Raw genomic sequence first — 16,217 nt, 5'->3', positions numbered from 1 at the left:
TTCTGTTTCCCACAAAGTTTTTATTCAATGGTGGCAACATCATGCGAAAAGCTCAGGTGAGAAAACGGGATCTGTCCCGGGAAGGTCAGCACTCCGATTCCGAGTCCGACTCCGGAAGAATCCTTTGAAAATCCTCCGAACGCATGACGAGCAGACAAATCTACGGACTCTTTTTAAAGATAAAAAATAAATACATCTGCACCTAAATGGAGAGTCGGAGAAGTGCGATCGTGTGTAATTACAGGTGAAATGGAGCCATTCGCGGTGAAAGGAGGTGATAAAACACACCCAGGCTACACGGACTGTGGATTTTTAAAGGAAAAAAATAAAAACAACTTTCATCGAATCGACAAAAACAATTAAAAAAAAGGTTCCGTAGCAGGAATCTGCATGTGGGAATGAAAGAAAAATGTACTGTTCGCCCACCAAAAGTCAAAAAAACAAACAAAAAAAAGTACAATTATTCTGATTGTGAATACTCTTACAAACGCCCCGCCACAAGAAGGAGTCCGCCGAATCACAGGCCATGTTTACATCTCCCAATCAGTTTTTCTCTTTCTTTTTTTTTTTTAGAAAACTTTTTTTCGGTTTGTGTTTTTTTTTTCTTCTTCTTCCTTTTTACAGAGTATTAAAAAAAGTTAAGGCGAGATGCGTCAAACAGAAATCCGAAGGCCGAGGCTCCACCCTCGCTCTCTGTGGGAGGCATCTCACACCAGAGGAGGAAGAGGAGGAGGAGCTCCAGTCCTGCCTCGGAGTCCGCTCACACGCTCCTCTTTGGCACTTCAGGCGGGCAGACTCAGCTTCTTTCCTTTCAGCACTGAAACAGACGAAAGATTGTCAAATCACAGGAAAAAACTATCCAACTTCTGTCCATACCAATGCCCATGTACTCCCATTCTTAATGCTCTCTGTGTGCATGTGTGTGTGGTTTAACTACAAAAACCGCCAACAGCACCCACAAGTGGCCTCACATGCAATGACATTGTTTCAGAGTATCTGCAATTTCCATGTAAATGGACATCATTTTGAAAATGTTGCTGTATAAATGCAATATTTTTCTGAAACAAATAGGATTCCTTTTCACCCAAAATGTGCCAATATCATGTCAACAGCTTCATTTTCTGAGCTTATTTTCATTATTTCCCACCATGGAACTCATTCAGAAATGATGTTTTTGAGTAAATTTACTCAGAAAATCCTGAAATATTTTATTAAACACTAAATAAAAGTCTCAAGTAGCTACAACATATAAATAACTTCGAATTAATATATAGTGTTAGCCATTTATATTTTAAAGAATTGCTAAAGTCATAAACATACATTTACTCTGTTAAACTAGCTGTCCAACCAGTTTGTGCGGTCTCTGTTTGCTGAAGTCAAACTGAGAAACACCAACTTCCGACTGAACTTGTTCACCTGATTCCAGCTCTGCTCTCCCGCTGGAAAGAAACTCTAAATCTGGGGCAGCGCAACAAGCGAGAACCCTTCCAGCACAAACAGGAGCACATCATCAGCGTAGAGGCGGAGCTGCACTCACCTTTCGTCACATACAAATAGAAGAAGTCGCAGTAGAGGATGGTCTGCACCACGCCGGCCACGATGGCAATCATGTCGAAGAAGCCCTCGAAGTAGAACCGCCATATCCAGTTGATGAGGTAGAGGGCTCGGTAGAGGCCCAGGAAGAACAGGTAGTGGGTGGTGATGGTCTCCGCCTCGCCCGTCTTACTGATCATGAAGAGCTGGGGGAGGATGGCCACCGACTCCAGGTAGATGGAGAACGTCCACAGGATCTGAGGGCAGAGCGACAAATGTGAGCGTGCTGCTGTGATCCACCTGGAAACTAGTTATTGAACTAAAAACCCTAAAAATCCAACAATCTGTTTAAGGACAATTAAACCCGCATGAAAAGAGAATAAAATGTTCTCTCAACTTTTTCTGCATTCAAACAAGGAATTACACCCAAAAAAAAAGATTTTTTTGTGTAAAAAATGGTGTTCCATTCTGACCTCCAGCGGGGAGAAGTCATGGTTGACCAGGAAGGCCAGGCCGCCCACCGGGACCACCAGGAACTCCACCCGGAAGGTGTCGTGGTTCCCATCGTACGTGGCCTTGAACTTCATGTAGATGAGGTACACGGTGGCGTACGCACAGCCGATGTAGATGATCTGCAAGGAGAACACAGGAGAGGGACGTCAGCACGTCACACATCTTCCTCCTTTAGCAAACAGGGGCAGGCCCTGGGCCGGAGGGGAGGGGGGGGGGGGGGGCTTCACCTTCATGGTGGTGTTGTAGAGGGAAATGAAGGATGTGAGCAGATCCAGGTAGCGCGTGGTGAAGACCAGCGCAAACAGGACCTGGCTCTTCCCGGAGATGCCTGTGAGAACAGACGCACAGGTGAGCATTTCTGTTTCAGAAAAGTTTTGTGTTTACACAGCAACATTTTGAAAAACGATGGATTGCCATCACGTGTGAACACTCAACTCGAAAACTGACTTCTGGTTTTGTATTTGTTCCACGGACACCGAGTGTTTTCGGAAAGTTGTATTTTCAGTGGCTTCGAGCATCGTCTTGTAAACTTACACCTACACTTACACCGCAACGCTTCAGTCTTTCTACCTGTTTCACTACTTTATATTTATTTTTCATCTTTTCCTCTCTCTTTCATCTAATTTCAGTACTTTATCACTGTGTTTAACAATTGCATTCATTTCAATACATTTTTTGGTATTTTTTACTTGGTGATAATAATTATGTAATAGTTATACATCTTTATTGCTTGTCCTGTCTTACTGTGGCTTGCTTTGCTTCTTCCAGTTTAAATGTACTGTGTGTGTTTATCAGTCCTGCATCATTATTCCATGCTACAGAAACAATCCTGATGGTAATAGTTAGACTCAGGTTGTCGCTGGTGGATAAACCTTAAACATAACATCATTAAATGTGAAAATACAGCAAGTCCAGCATGCAAAACAAAGTTAAGGTTCAAATAATCGCAATATTATTCAAACAAAGCTTCAAAACTTCATGTTTCAGTAGAAATTACTGTCATATCCGTAAAGTTAAGAAAAGAAGCAGTAGTTCAGCTGAAAAGACTTTAAAAATATTAAAACCCTTGTGAAAACACCTGTCAGGTAAAGATCTGCTACTTTATTTAATTTAATATACAAAACCTAATCAACAATTTCTAATCAGTTTGAAGCACTAGTGCGAATTTAGAGCCAATCCATCTGATTTCATTCAGTCACGTCTCAGATTCAGGATTCATGATCAGAATGAAACTACTAGAAATTATCCAAGAGGTCAGTAGAAACAAATGGGAAGAACATAGTATAATAAAATATGACTCGATAAGAGAAGTCTTGATTATTCAAATTGAATAAGAATAGAGTAGAAATGGTAAAAACTCAATAGTAATAATATTTTGAAATACATTAATTTTTTATGTTATTTTGCAGGTGAAGTTGCTTTAATCACTACGAGGACACATTTTAACACCTTTGAAGTAGAAACACATGTCCTGGTTACAAGTGAAAACAGCTCCCAGGTGGAACTTTTTGAAAACTTTCAGACCACGTGGTCTTGTAAACGTAGAAAAACCCCCCCCAACTATGTGGAAACACTCCTGTCTTCAACTGGGTAATGTCACTACTGTGCAAACACACCACACCTGTAGTAAATAGTTCTTAGCATGTGAGTTGATGGACAAGAACAACAATGACGGCCTCCAGAGTGTCATGACTATCGGTCCATATTGTTGTGGGACTCTGAAGTTTTATAGTTTGAGAACCACCTGGAATAGAAATCCCACGTGGTCATCTGTCTATACGAATGTGCCTGTACTCCTTTAATTAATGTTTACAGCGTATTGGTCTCAATGTGCATGTGTGTGGTTAATTACAAAAACAAACAACAGGGCCAACTTAGTGGTCCGATAATAAAACCACCTCATTTCCAGTGTATCTTCCGTGTAAGCGGCCATCATTTTCAAAACAAAGTTTTCACTTGAAACACTGTCGTGGAAAGGGGCCTAAACGGCTAAGAAAAGGACACAGAAACTCATGCATTTGATGCCTTTTTGGAAAGATCTGCTGGTGAAGTTGAGGGGGAAGAAGTTTCATGTCTGCAGGATGACAGCAGCTCCATCGGCATCACACCTCTGTGTTTACCTGCTGCGTTGGCAGGCGACTACACGGATGCATTAGTCACACCCACCATCGGAGGAGGTGCAGCACTGATCGCTGCATTCTCACGAAAGAAGCAGAGAAATAATCTACTGATATTAGTGGAGATGTGTCAGGCTGCAGATTAAGGAGTGTATGTGGCTGCAGTAAGGCGATACTACCTGGACCTTTGACCTGCAGGGAAACCAGGAAAACAGCAGCGCTGGATTGCACATTAGACTAAAGTTGACAACTTACACCCTCCCCTTACAGACCATGTACATCTCGCTGGATCTCTAAATGTGGGGGTGTGGGTGCTGCCACGTCACAGAGGTCACGCCAGGCTAATATAAAGAGGTGCAGGTAGCATGGGAGCTGCAAGTTTACCTCCTGGAAGTGGGCTTACCAGACCCCGCCGACATGCCACACTGAACAACTGCCATCAGACTGAATAAATCACAATTGTGTCCGAGACGTCAGAGAACATTAAACGTCTCCCGTAGAAGAGTCGGTACTTTAACCAGGGCTAGCAGGCTAAAGCTAACCTGGCTAACGAGCTTCACGCCGCGCAGCCCCCTCCTCTCCTCAAATTGACCCCACATCCCCCACATAACGGGGGCGGGGGTGTTAATGTGAGCTGCAGGTGAAGGTCCACTCACCGGCACAGGATCTGGTTTTCCAGATCTTCAGCAGCAGGATGATGATGGCTGCGAGGTGCGACAGATCGCCGGTTAGCCTGAAGATGTTCATGTCTGCGGGAGCACCGGGGGAGGAGGGGGGGACACCGACGCGAATAAACCGAACGAGGACTCCGCTCGTCTCCGCGGGAGCTGAATCTCTGGGTCCGGCGGTGGGGACTGACTCGGCGACACCGGATCGGGAGGATTTTTTTGGGGGGGCACTTCACCGGACGGGAAAATGGCGAGTAAAACGCGACGTGGCTCCGGGACGTGGCCAACACGGGCGGCAGCCAATGGGAAAGGAGATCCGCTCAACAGCCCAGCCAATCAGGAGCGAGAGAACGCCTCATTTGGTTAATATATACAGGGCTGACGACACCTTCAGGAACCGTGGAAACGATAGTAAAACCCAGTTCTACAGGTCCTGAAGTGTCATTAAGAAGCAAACAAAACATCAGGAAATCCTTCAGTGCTGCGTCAGCATATACCTGCATTCTTTAAGACACGTGTAGAAGCGCAACACACGGAAAAAACAACAAATAAATATGCATTCTCCAAGACGTTGGAAAGTCCCATGGTTCTGAACCATACATTCAATTATATAAAACAATCAGACCAAAACTACAAAAAATGAATAATCTTTTATTGAGGAATCCATGATACAGTACACTCTGACAAATATTGCATGAAATTGGCACAGTTCTGTATAATATGTAATGCACCATCGTCACGATTGTTGAACTGCCAGCATAACCCGATCGCTTTTTAAATGAAAGGCCTTGTTCTTGCCGAGGGCTGCATGACACATTGCACATTTATCGTGCCTTCAACATGCGCAAAAGACGATCTGAGCTGCACAACTTATTGCATCATGCAATGTTGGAGGAAAAAAAAAAATCAAGTAATAGCTGGTGGAAATTATTGGCGAGGAAAGAGCACAAATATAAAAAGCACAAAATTATAATTGACCTGTGTGTTTGTATTATGGCAATGCCAAAAACAATATCACATCATGCAGCCCTCGCAAACACTGATTATTACAGACCTTTGATTATTTCAAAGCGCCCAATTATTTTGGGTAACCTCTCAGCATAATGTAAGCTGCGTTAAGTAAAGTTAGCATAACTTGGTGAGATATTGCTACACAATTGACACATCACTTCAAAATGAGTCATGTTTTCTTTCTAATTAAGAAAAGGGGCCTTTGAGAGTTGGAACGCTTTGAGAATATGCTAAATCAACTTTATCATGCTATTAGCTGGCTCCTGAAGGTAGCCAGCTAATAGCAGGAGCTTTGGCAGATCCGGCTTTGACCACCAGGTGGTGTAGTGAGTCACTAACATCTAGACCATCCTAGGATCAAACAGGGCTAAACCTCTAAACACTCTGTAACATCTTCGTTTCCGGCTTTTAAAAGAAAAAAACAATACAGCGCTGTCACTGCTTCAATGCTAAAGCTACAACATCCCATATCTAAAGGTTATAGAACTTGTTCAAATTCGCTTCTGTACAAAATTATTCTTGAAAAAACCAGAATGAACAAAGTTCAAACTACCACTAATCCAAGTCAGGTGCTCAATTTATACTAATGTTTAAACTGAAACCTTTGAATTTCTCTGCATATTTCTAAAATCAATGTAAATTGTTCAAACCCTGAGTACAGGGGACCCAGTAGATGCTGCAGTGACTCACGCTGCACCCATATGCTAAATAATCTTGCATATTTTTTCTTTATTTTACTGGTTTTGTGCTACAGCCATTACTTGTACATTAGCATTAAAGCTACAGTACTCAAATTACAACATGTAATGAGATTTTAGTACATTTTAAAATAGATTCTGGAACCTTAACTTCCCTCATACACATTTGTGAGCTGTTTTCATCTTAGGATTGCACATAGAAAAGTTAGAATTTATTGCATATACGGTACTTAGAACGTGGTCATTATCTTTAAAGCGTGGGTTATTGCTGCATTTCAAGCTCACTCTGCTGCCCACTGCAGGTCAAAATCAACATTAAACTGTACATTCACCACTCTTGGTCACAGAAGTTGCATTTTAAAAATGACAAAGGCTCATTGAAAGAAGGCGTAGACAAAAACAAATTCAAGGAGCCCAGTTCAAATTGGTTAAAATCAATTATGCGCACATGCAGCTCCTGGCAAATGGAATTTTTTTTTACAAGCATTCAACCGTGATTCTTGCCCAGTAATCACCTAATGACAAAAGACGAACAGTAAGCACTGAGCACACAGGACAAATTGTACCAAACACTGTAACACGAAGATATGTTGGCATCTCTGGAGGCTGAAAGCCTTCGTTTTGTTTTTTTTGCTTCAAAAAGTCGAGGTATCACTGTCACACAAGATGGCTGGTAAAGGTCGGGACTACAGTACCTGAGCTTCACTCCTGCACCATCAGATTCGATTTCTGAACAAAGTGATAGAGATGGGAGTTCAGGAAACATTTAGATTCACGGAGCCGGCTCTTCGCTCTCCTCCACGGCCTTGAGGATGAAAACTGCGTCGTCCAGGACGTAGTAGTCGTTGTACATGTCTCCCTCGCACAGGTAAGGCAACCGGGTCACGGCCTCCACCGCGAAGCCAACCCGTCGAAACACCTCATTAGACAGATTGGTGACCTGTTCTTCCCAAGTCTTCCCTTTGATCCTGATGTGTTCTTTGGGACGTTCCCATCTCCCTCCTGCAGGAGAGAAACACAGGTTGGTTCGGATTAACGTATTAGGCAAAGCTTACAAGTGAATTAGCATTTTCATTTCAGAAAAGTTTCGTGTTTACACAGCAACAATCTAAAAACAATCCCCGTCTACACGGCAGACAGCCTGAAAACAAGTTTTTCTGTTGGGCCACTAGTGGGTGCTGTTGTTTAATAATATCACAGGAGTGCAGAGAACAATAAGCTATGAATATTAACAATGTACACAGACATTCAAATGGATAAATGACAACGTTGGATTACTTTTGCGGGTGACTCAAGTATAAAACTACCAAGTCCCAGGACAATATGGACACTGAAGGCCACCATTCTTGTTATTGTCCACCTACTTGCACACGTGCAGAAGAAGCATTTACTATGACCGTAGTGCGCAAGCCCAGCAGCAGTGTCTACATGACAAAGGACCCTGAGCATTTTCCAAAAGTGCCACCTTTCAGGACGTTTCCGAAAACGCGCGTTTTCAGTGACTCTGAGCATTGTTGTCATGGAAACAAACACCCAAAGTTCAACAAAATCGTTCCGCTTTCACTGAAAGTGATTGCAATGTTGTAAACCAGCCCTCAGACCAACGGGTTGAAAGAAGTTAGCAATCGGTTTGAAACTGACCGACTTCCACGTAGGGCTGGAAGGGAAGCACGGCGGCCAGGACCAGCCGTCCCGTCTTGGGAACCAGCGAGCGCCGGATGTCTCGCAGCAGATGGAGCGGATCGTCGCAGCGGTCCAGCAGGTTCAAGCAGCTGATCACGTCGTACTGGAAGCCCGTCTGCTGCCACTCGTCGATCCCCAACAGCCTGAAGCCGAGAGGTGGAGGAAGACCAAAGGGAGCGCGTAAATTTGCATGTTTAGAAAAAAAAAAAAAAACACTTTTAAAAGTCTCACTTGTAGTTCCTCCTCTGCAGATGCCACCTCATCGGTGCCGACACCTCGGTTGCGTAGACTTCCCTGAAGTGGGAGCCCATGACCTCAGTGACCCCGCCGTCCCCAGCCCCGAGGTCCAGCAGCCTCTCGGCCCTCCAGTCTGGGCCGATCCTCATCAGCTGCTGGAACTGCTCCCCGGAGAACACGAACATGGAGCCCCGGCCAAGAAACCTGCGACGAGAGAGAGACTGAATCAGAGGCTGAGATGAAGGGAGGGGGCAAGATAAGGAGGGGAGCGTGCGGCGCTCACCCGTTGATGGAGGTCCGGGACACCATAGGACTGAGCACGCTGGACATGAAGGAGTGGTAGAGCTGCGTGAACATCCAGCCGGACTTCTCCACGCTGTGCCTGAGGAACAGCCTGGTGTCCTGGTCCAGGTGGCTCTGCAGGAAAAGAGGGCGCATGGACTCCCCCAGCAGGTCCGGGCTGCACCGGTACCACTGGACCCGGGACAGGAACCAGAGGGGGGGGGGGGGGGTGGGGGGGAGACCAGAGAGCACTTCAAATATAATGGTCAAGAGCTGCAGAAATCCAACAAAAGCCTGTCATTCACACACACCCAAGGCCCTGTGCAGCCTGGCGTGTGTGTGTGTAGTTTCATTACAAAAACAAACAACAGCCCCCAACATGGTTCCTGTTCCTGTGCAACCAGTTATTTGTAAATGTTGCTGCGTGAACGTGAAACTTTTCTGAAATAGGAATGGTGCGTTTTGACTTGAACTGTTGTCTAAATGAGGCCTTAATGAAGAAAAAAAGTGAACCTGGGTTGAGGAGGTGTGTTTTTTCTGCCACTTCAAACTCACTTGAGAGCATTTACTTTTGATATTTAAGTAAGTGAGTACCGGTACGTTCAGATTTAACACCTAAAAGCTACAGGTGTAAGAATGACATTAATATGGTAATTTTGGATTTAACTTATAAAGTGAAATGAAAGGTATGAAGCTGAGGTTATTCTATATTGCTTGAGCTTCTTTTCCATCTATTTTTCCACATTCTTTTCAACATTCCATTAAAGTGTCTGAATGCAGCACTGATAGATTATTTGAACACCCAGGAAACCTTCTCAGGTGTCTTAAGTTCACCGAGATCAGACTTTTCTCAACCTATGTGGGGAATTTAATCCTCACAGCAGCTCTGTACTGCACGAAAGTCTAAAAAAAAAAAAAAAAGGATGATTTTTTTTCAAAAGAAGGCGTTAAAGATTTAAAATAACTTTTTTTTTTTTTTTTTTTAAAGTGAACATACCAATAGTTTATAAGAATGATCAGATGCAGTGAGCACACCAGTGCTCATGTTAAACAGGCTTGAATGAGCCAAGGCAGCATTCTTGTCTAGATGGTGGCTGATAAGTGAGACTTTTTAATATTGTTCACATTTTCGGAGAAATTTGGGGTTTTACTTGTCATATTGATCCTATTTAAGAATAAATAAACAGTTGGGAATTCATCAATCCGTGTGTAATGAATCTATACAAAACATTTAGAATCTAGTAGAACTTTTTGATGACGATTTCTGGAAACGCAGTTGACACTGGAGAGAAAGTGTGTGTTTGCACTCCTTTACTCAGCGTCTCGCCAAATCCTGTTTAAAAATCGAGCGATTTTTAAAACGTGAAGCTCGTCTTTGAGTGTAAAAAGCACATATCTGAATAAAAACGTGGCATGTGTACATGTGATAGTGTCAGCTTCAGATTTCTCGATGTTTGAGGCAGAATTCCAACATAAACCTGGATGTTTGGAGTGGAACTTCTACCTGGTGCGCCTCCTCCGTGTCCGCAGCGTCTCCGTCGCTCGCCATGCCGACCAGCAGCGACCTGACCAGCGGGCTGCGGGCGTACTTCCCGGTCCACATCCTCCTCACGGACAGCAGGAAGGCCACGTATCCCAGTACCCAGGCCCCGAAAAGCAGCGTCCTCAGCTGCGGTGGAGACATGGCGGGGAGAAAACAAGAGAAGAGAGTCGGCGTGAACGGGAGACCTCACCGGCGGGGGAGACACCGGAGACACCTGTAAACCTACACCGCGGCTCTCCGCCTCCAAGACAAACACCGACACCGACCTGAGGAGGCTGCGGCGCTCCGAGCACAGCCAGCTGCCGTTTGCTCCCCGTCTTAGTCCCGTGAAAGCATTGTCCACTTTGTTTGGTACAGATTAGAACCCAGTTAATCTCTCAGTTCTGAGGCACGCCACCTGCAATCACAACACTTCCGCATTGCGTCACTGCGTCACTGCGTCACTGGAAGAACTTCGCATCGGTTTTTCACGTAAATGTTGCCTCCTATCGAACGAGAAGACATGTTATAGAAATAAAATAAAACAATAACAATAATAATAATAATAATAACAATAATAATAATAATAATTCCGATATGTTAAAATCTGGTTACTTTTGACTAAAAGGAAAAGAAAAAAAACCAACCCCAACAAAAAACTTATACTATATACATATAACGCATACTGTGTAAATATCCCAAATCCACTCAGGGATGTTTTAATAAAGGGCAAAGATGTCCCCAAAACAGATGTAACATCATACCAGTGGTGTTCCTCAAGGCTCCATACCCGGGCCCCTTCCATTATGTACACTATCATGATTTCCATGAAAGTAACTACTTTTTGTTAGTAATCACATTTTTAGTTTTAAGTTGAATTTATTTCACAAGATTTAAATCTTATGTTGTTGCTTTTTAGATTTGTTTTAGGCCGACAGAGCCATTCAAATTTCTTTTACCTTTGTTGTCAGTAGTTAAAGTTAAAACTTTGTCTCTTCTAGTGTTAATTGATCTGAGTCATGCAAACGAAACCCACAATGTCATGATTATGCATTTTTACTTTGACAATGTCACAGTTCAATCATAGGCACTGTTTCCAAAAACATTTGTTTGAAACCGTTTAAGAAAAATTTGTAATGCTTCATAAGGACAGGAGTAAAACATTTTACATAAATAGAAAATAAATTAAATGTATGTGGAGTTTTTCAAATTAGCCCAACAACAGTTTCCACATGACTATCTGGAATAAACAGTACAAAAATAAATTAATTGGGCTTAAAAACACAGACTACTTCACTTACGGAGCACATTTTTACTTCAGTAGTTTGAATGAGCTTTATGAAACCACGTTCACATGCAAGCTGATCTTCATCTGACCAGGAACAATGAGGAGAACCTATGTTCTGCCTAAGGACACTTTGGCACAATGGAACTGAGAATCAAACCGTCAACGCTACAATTACAGCCTGACTCCAACAAATATTACATGAATTACAAAAAAGCTTAAACAGGCAAATGCTTTTTTTGGGTGATTTTTGACAACATTTATCCAAATATCTTAAAAATAATTTTTTTTTTGGGGGGGGGGGGGGGGGGGGGGTGTTAACGCATCACAATTGAAACAGTCCAAGACAAGAAAAGACCAATTTCTTTTTCCGAAGTCTGTATTTTGATTTACAATATCAATTGAAACTAGCTCAACCACACAAGCCACCCTACGTGTAATACCACTCTTCACCACTAGATGGTGTCAAGACATTTGACTCGGTGCTGCCACCTTGCTTACTCAATTACTTACTTAATCAATAAAATTATTCGATATTAAGAAGCATATTTGGCTTATTTTCAAACAAGTAGCAAAAATTGAAAAACACAACATAAACAAATAAAATTGTAAAAAAATATCACAAATAAAAATACAGTTAAGATTTCACAGCAGCTTTTGAAAGAGTTGACACATTTGTTATAGGAAGACAAGGCCTTAAAATGAACAATTCCCAAAAAGTTGGGACACCACATATGCCGTAAATAAAAAACTTTTTTTTTTTTAAAAAAAAGGTCCATTTTAATTTCTATGCTCATAAAAAATAAATAATTAACAGTTGTTATAGTACAGTTATAGACTTTATCTAAGTTATCAGATGTCCCTATGTGCATTTTTTTAAAGACTTTACATAACGTTTTTAGGGCCCTTTTCCTAACAGCTGTGCTGGTGGCGTGTTGCCGTGGTTACGGGATGACCACAGTGATGGAGTGGCTGTCGTCATGGTTGTAGCCCCGCTGGCCGTGGTACTGTTCTGCCGTTGGTTCTGCCGCCTGCTCTGAGTCCAGCGCGTCGTACACGAGGCTCATGATCTGCCTCTTGACGCGGTTCCTCAGCGTCGCGCTCCGGATCCTCTTCAGCTCCATCGCCACGGTGACGCCGAACGAGTCCTCACAGTCCCTCTCCGGCTCGCGGGCCGTCTCCTGGATCACCTCCAGAACGTGCTGCAGCAGCGCCACCTTCTGCTGCTCCGTGTCCTCGCCGCCGGGGCCGCGGGGACGCTTCTTGGGCAGGCGAGGCGGCGGCGGCAGCGGAGACGCCGAGGAGCACTCGGTGAGGGAGGGCGACGCGCGGCCGTCCTCCGGGTCCCGGTGGGGCAGGACGGGGGGCTCCGGCTCGCCGTCGCTGCCGTCCAGCTGCACGATGAACGCTTCCTGTGTGGATTCCTCCACCTGCAGCACAGACCGGACGTCGGCGTGAGACCAGGGCTTTCAGGAAGGCCAACATTTGGAAGAGAGGGACTCACCGCGCTGTCCGAGGGACGGTGGACGATGTGCTTCTTCAGAAACTCGCAGGAGGACAGAATCCTCCTCTGCCTCTCCGTCATGGACCTCTTATCCCGCAGGAAACCGCCCGGTTTCACCAGCCGGGCGTACTGCGTCCTGAGCGAGGTCGCCCGAGTCTTCACGTCCTCCACTGCAGCAATCACAAGAAGCAACTCACACTTTCAAACTGGTTAAAACTAAAAATCATTAAAGCTGCACTTAAAAAAAAAAAAAAAGTGTTTAAAGGTTTCCTTTTAATTTCATTTAATGTAATTTAATGTAATAGTGAATATTCTCTGGGAAAATCCTTCATCACGGACCCCTTGACGTTTGACCTCGCGGTGGAGGCGCTCTGACCTGGGAGCTCCAGCACCGAGGCGATCTCGGCCCACTTCCTCTCCCTCTCGATCTTGTCGTGGAATTTGTCGGAGGACAGGTTGTACAGACACTCGTGCTGCTGCCAGAGCTCCAGCAGCTTGTTCTCCTTCCCCAGCGTCCAGCTCTTCCGGGCGATCGTGTAGTTCTCGGCAAACGGCGAGTGCGACCGGCCCGAGTCGTGATCGGCCGAGAGGGTGGCGCTGTCCGGCTCGCTGTGGTCGCTCACCTGTTGGGAACGTGGACAGTACATTTTGTTTTTACAGGAACAATAGAAGAAAGTGGACTTCAGGTTTCTGCAGAACTGACTGAGGGACAACAGGAGATCCACATGCAGAGAGATCAGCCAGGAGTGAATATTGATAGTGACAGTGACATTCATTTAATTCATGAATGGAGGTGGAAGTTGGTGTGACGGTGCTCACGTTTCCGTCCATGGTCCGGGGGATGACGTATTTTCGGAGGAACTCCAGCGACGTGAGGATCCGCTTCTGTCTGGGAGTCAGAGTCCGATTCCGCCGCTCGCTGCTGGGCACCGGACGCACCAGGCGGGAGTACTGAGAGCGGAGGGAGGCGGCCCGCACCTTCACCTCCTGCACTGAGGAGGCCGAGGAGGAGTCAGAGGTCAGAATGCACAAGTGCAGACACAGTTGTATACTAACACACACACACACACACACACACACACACACACACACACACACACACACACACACACACACACCATCTCCATATACACACACACACTATCCACCATCTCCATATACAGTCATACACACACACACACACACACACACACACACACACACACACACACACACACACACACACACACACACACACACACACACACACACACACACCGTACCGGGCAGGTCGAGCGCCGCCGCTATCTCCTCCCAGCAGCGCTCCTTCTCCGCCTTGTTGTGATACGTCCCGGACGACACGTTGTACAGACAGTCGTACTGCTGCCACCAGTCCACCAGTAGATCCTCCATGTCGTCAGACCACCGGAGACGACCCCCGGACACACACTTCTCCGCCATGCTCCAAAACAAAACACTGCGGCGAACACCGCCGCTTCCGCTCTCACTGTCTGCTTCTCTGGACACACTGTGCGTTCACGGAGCTTTGCTGCCATCTGCCGGTGCTTCATAGTACTGCAGTTCTATTTTGCATAGAATAGAATAGAATAGAATAGAATAGTGTAGAATATAATAGAATATAATAGAAAAGAAAAGAAAAATAATAGAATGGCGAAATGCTTGATTAATCCTAAGGGGGGAAATGTTGATAGTGTTGCTCCAAAGTGGAGCATCCACACAGAGGAGTGGATTTATATCAGAATACATTTTTTTTTTTAGCTTTAATATCATTTATGCTATTAAAATACTGACCACTTCATATTTCATGCTTCACAGTATAATGTGGTCAAATTTGACCCAGGTCAATATCACCTATATAACTAGAATGTATAAATAGCCTGTCAAATATTATAAAAATGAATTGATCATCCTGATAAATGTTTTGTATATCGTGCAGATTCAAAACAGATGTGCTGAAAATCAAACATGGCTTGCGTTTTCGTACAAAAAGTTGAAAAATTGCATGTTTGACAGGATCGGGATGTTGAACCAGCAGGTGGTGCTACAGCTCTGTCTTCATTCCACATGAAGTCTTAAGTGGCTCAAGGAAAATATTTTCCTATTTTGTTTATCCTATATCCTGTATTCCTATAATATTTATCAGCAGCAGTGAATAAAAATACAATTAATGTGTGAGAAAATCTTTTTTTCAACACATGCATGCAATCTATCTATATCTCTATCAGCGTCTGAAGCGTTTTAATTGAGATTTATTATATTGACAGAAATAAAGTTAACAAAGGTGCTAACAACACACAAAATAACTACAGATTAAAATATATTTTAAATCCATAAGCCTTCAATTTGTGTGAAAACACCGAATGTCCATTAAAAGACATAAAGCCACCAGATATGTTGAATATTAAATGATAACGAAGAGAGGCAAAACATCTTCAAAAAGTGAACGAGAGGGAGGCAAAATGAACAACAATGAACACCAGAAAACAAAAATGAGTCAACAATTTTGAACAAAGAGAAACAAAGTACAAAAGATTCATGCAAATTCGCAAAAAAGAAAAGAAAGAAGAGTTGTAAAATGACCAAAACATGTGAAACAAGTGAGACTTGTTCGAATTAAAACTAAGAATCTATAACAGCTACCTGACGAGGAATAAAGGGAATATTCAGGCGTTATGCACGTTCCACACAAAATAAGTAACAAATGAGTCACAGGTGATGGATTTATCCAAAAAAGACATAACATGAAGCAACACAGAGGCCAGACTCTGATTCAAACAAAAGAAGACAAAACACGAAGCAGTCCAGAGATTAGAATCTGAAGACGCTCACCTGTGTAAAGTCACCGTCAGGCATTCAGGATTACACAATATGTAATATGACCTTCAGAATAAAAACACACGAAATCACCAGATTGCAGTTGTTACGCTTTTGATTTGTGGTTTCAAGTATTCATAGTAATGTTTGGATAAAAATGCAAATTTATTTATAGTTATGAAATGACAGGTTGACATCAATGCTAAAAATTCACAGTATCAGTTGTTTTGAATGAATGTTTAAATTAGCAGTTTGACTTTGAAGATGTTTTTCGGAAGTTGTATGTCAGTTTCCGGTTCTTGACGCTCGCGCTCCACCGCTCCGTTCGCCGCAGCGCTCATACTGTCCGC

At 43.8% G+C, this 16,217-nt stretch overlaps 2 protein-coding genes across 2 annotated transcripts; both read right to left on the bottom strand.

Moving 5' to 3' along the window:
• kdelr2b (KDEL endoplasmic reticulum protein retention receptor 2b) lies at positions 1-5,078 on the bottom strand. Its single transcript, XM_080516609.1, has 5 exons — positions 4,820-5,078; positions 2,274-2,374; positions 2,007-2,165; positions 1,538-1,790; positions 1-817 (listed from the first exon to the last, which is right to left on the bottom strand). The coding sequence occupies exons 1-5, from the start codon at positions 4,908-4,910 to the stop codon at positions 783-785; spliced, it is 639 nt and encodes a 212-aa protein (XP_080372735.1). The 5' UTR covers positions 4,911-5,078; the 3' UTR covers positions 1-782.
• A 432-nt stretch (positions 5,079-5,510) lies between these two features.
• On the bottom strand, positions 5,511-10,547 carry mettl9 (methyltransferase 9, His-X-His N1-histidine). Its single transcript, XM_080517617.1, has 5 exons — positions 10,247-10,547; positions 8,744-8,934; positions 8,455-8,664; positions 8,182-8,366; positions 5,511-7,542 (listed from the first exon to the last, which is right to left on the bottom strand). Exons 1-5 carry the CDS (start codon positions 10,424-10,426, stop codon positions 7,313-7,315), a joined length of 996 nt encoding a protein of 331 aa, XP_080373743.1. The 5' UTR covers positions 10,427-10,547; the 3' UTR covers positions 5,511-7,312.
• Positions 10,548-16,217: the final 5,670 nt, after the last annotated feature.

The sequence above is a fragment of the Blennius ocellaris genome (assembly GCF_963422515.1).
Source record: "Blennius ocellaris genome assembly, chromosome: 21".
Taxonomy (NCBI): Eukaryota; Metazoa; Chordata; class Actinopteri; order Blenniiformes; family Blenniidae; genus Blennius; species Blennius ocellaris.
This window is presented reverse-complemented; position numbering and strand designations above follow the sequence as displayed.

Bases quoted from the DNA above. Each gene is read 5' to 3' on its own strand.
- kdelr2b (XM_080516609.1), bottom strand. From the start codon at position 4,910: ATGAACATCTTCAGGCTAACCGGCGATCTGTCGCACCTCGCAGCCATC. The intron at 1,791-2,006 runs GTCAGAATGGAA...CTCTGCCCTCAG, and splicing joins ATGACTTCTCCCCGCTGGAG to ATCCTGTGGACGTTCTCCAT. The intron at 818-1,537 runs GTGAGTGCAGCT...CGTCTGTTTCAG, and splicing joins CTATTTGTATGTGACGAAAG to TGCTGAAAGGAAAGAAGCTG.
- mettl9 (XM_080517617.1), bottom strand. From the start codon at position 10,426: ATGTCTCCACCGCAGCTGAGGACGCTGCTTTTCGGGGCCTGGGTACTG. The intron at 8,935-10,246 runs GTAGAAGTTCCA...TCCCGGGTCCAG, and splicing joins ACACGGAGGAGGCGCACCAG to TGGTACCGGTGCAGCCCGGA. The intron at 8,665-8,743 runs GTGAGCGCCGCA...CTCTCGTCGCAG, and splicing joins TCCCGGACCTCCATCAACGG to GTTTCTTGGCCGGGGCTCCA.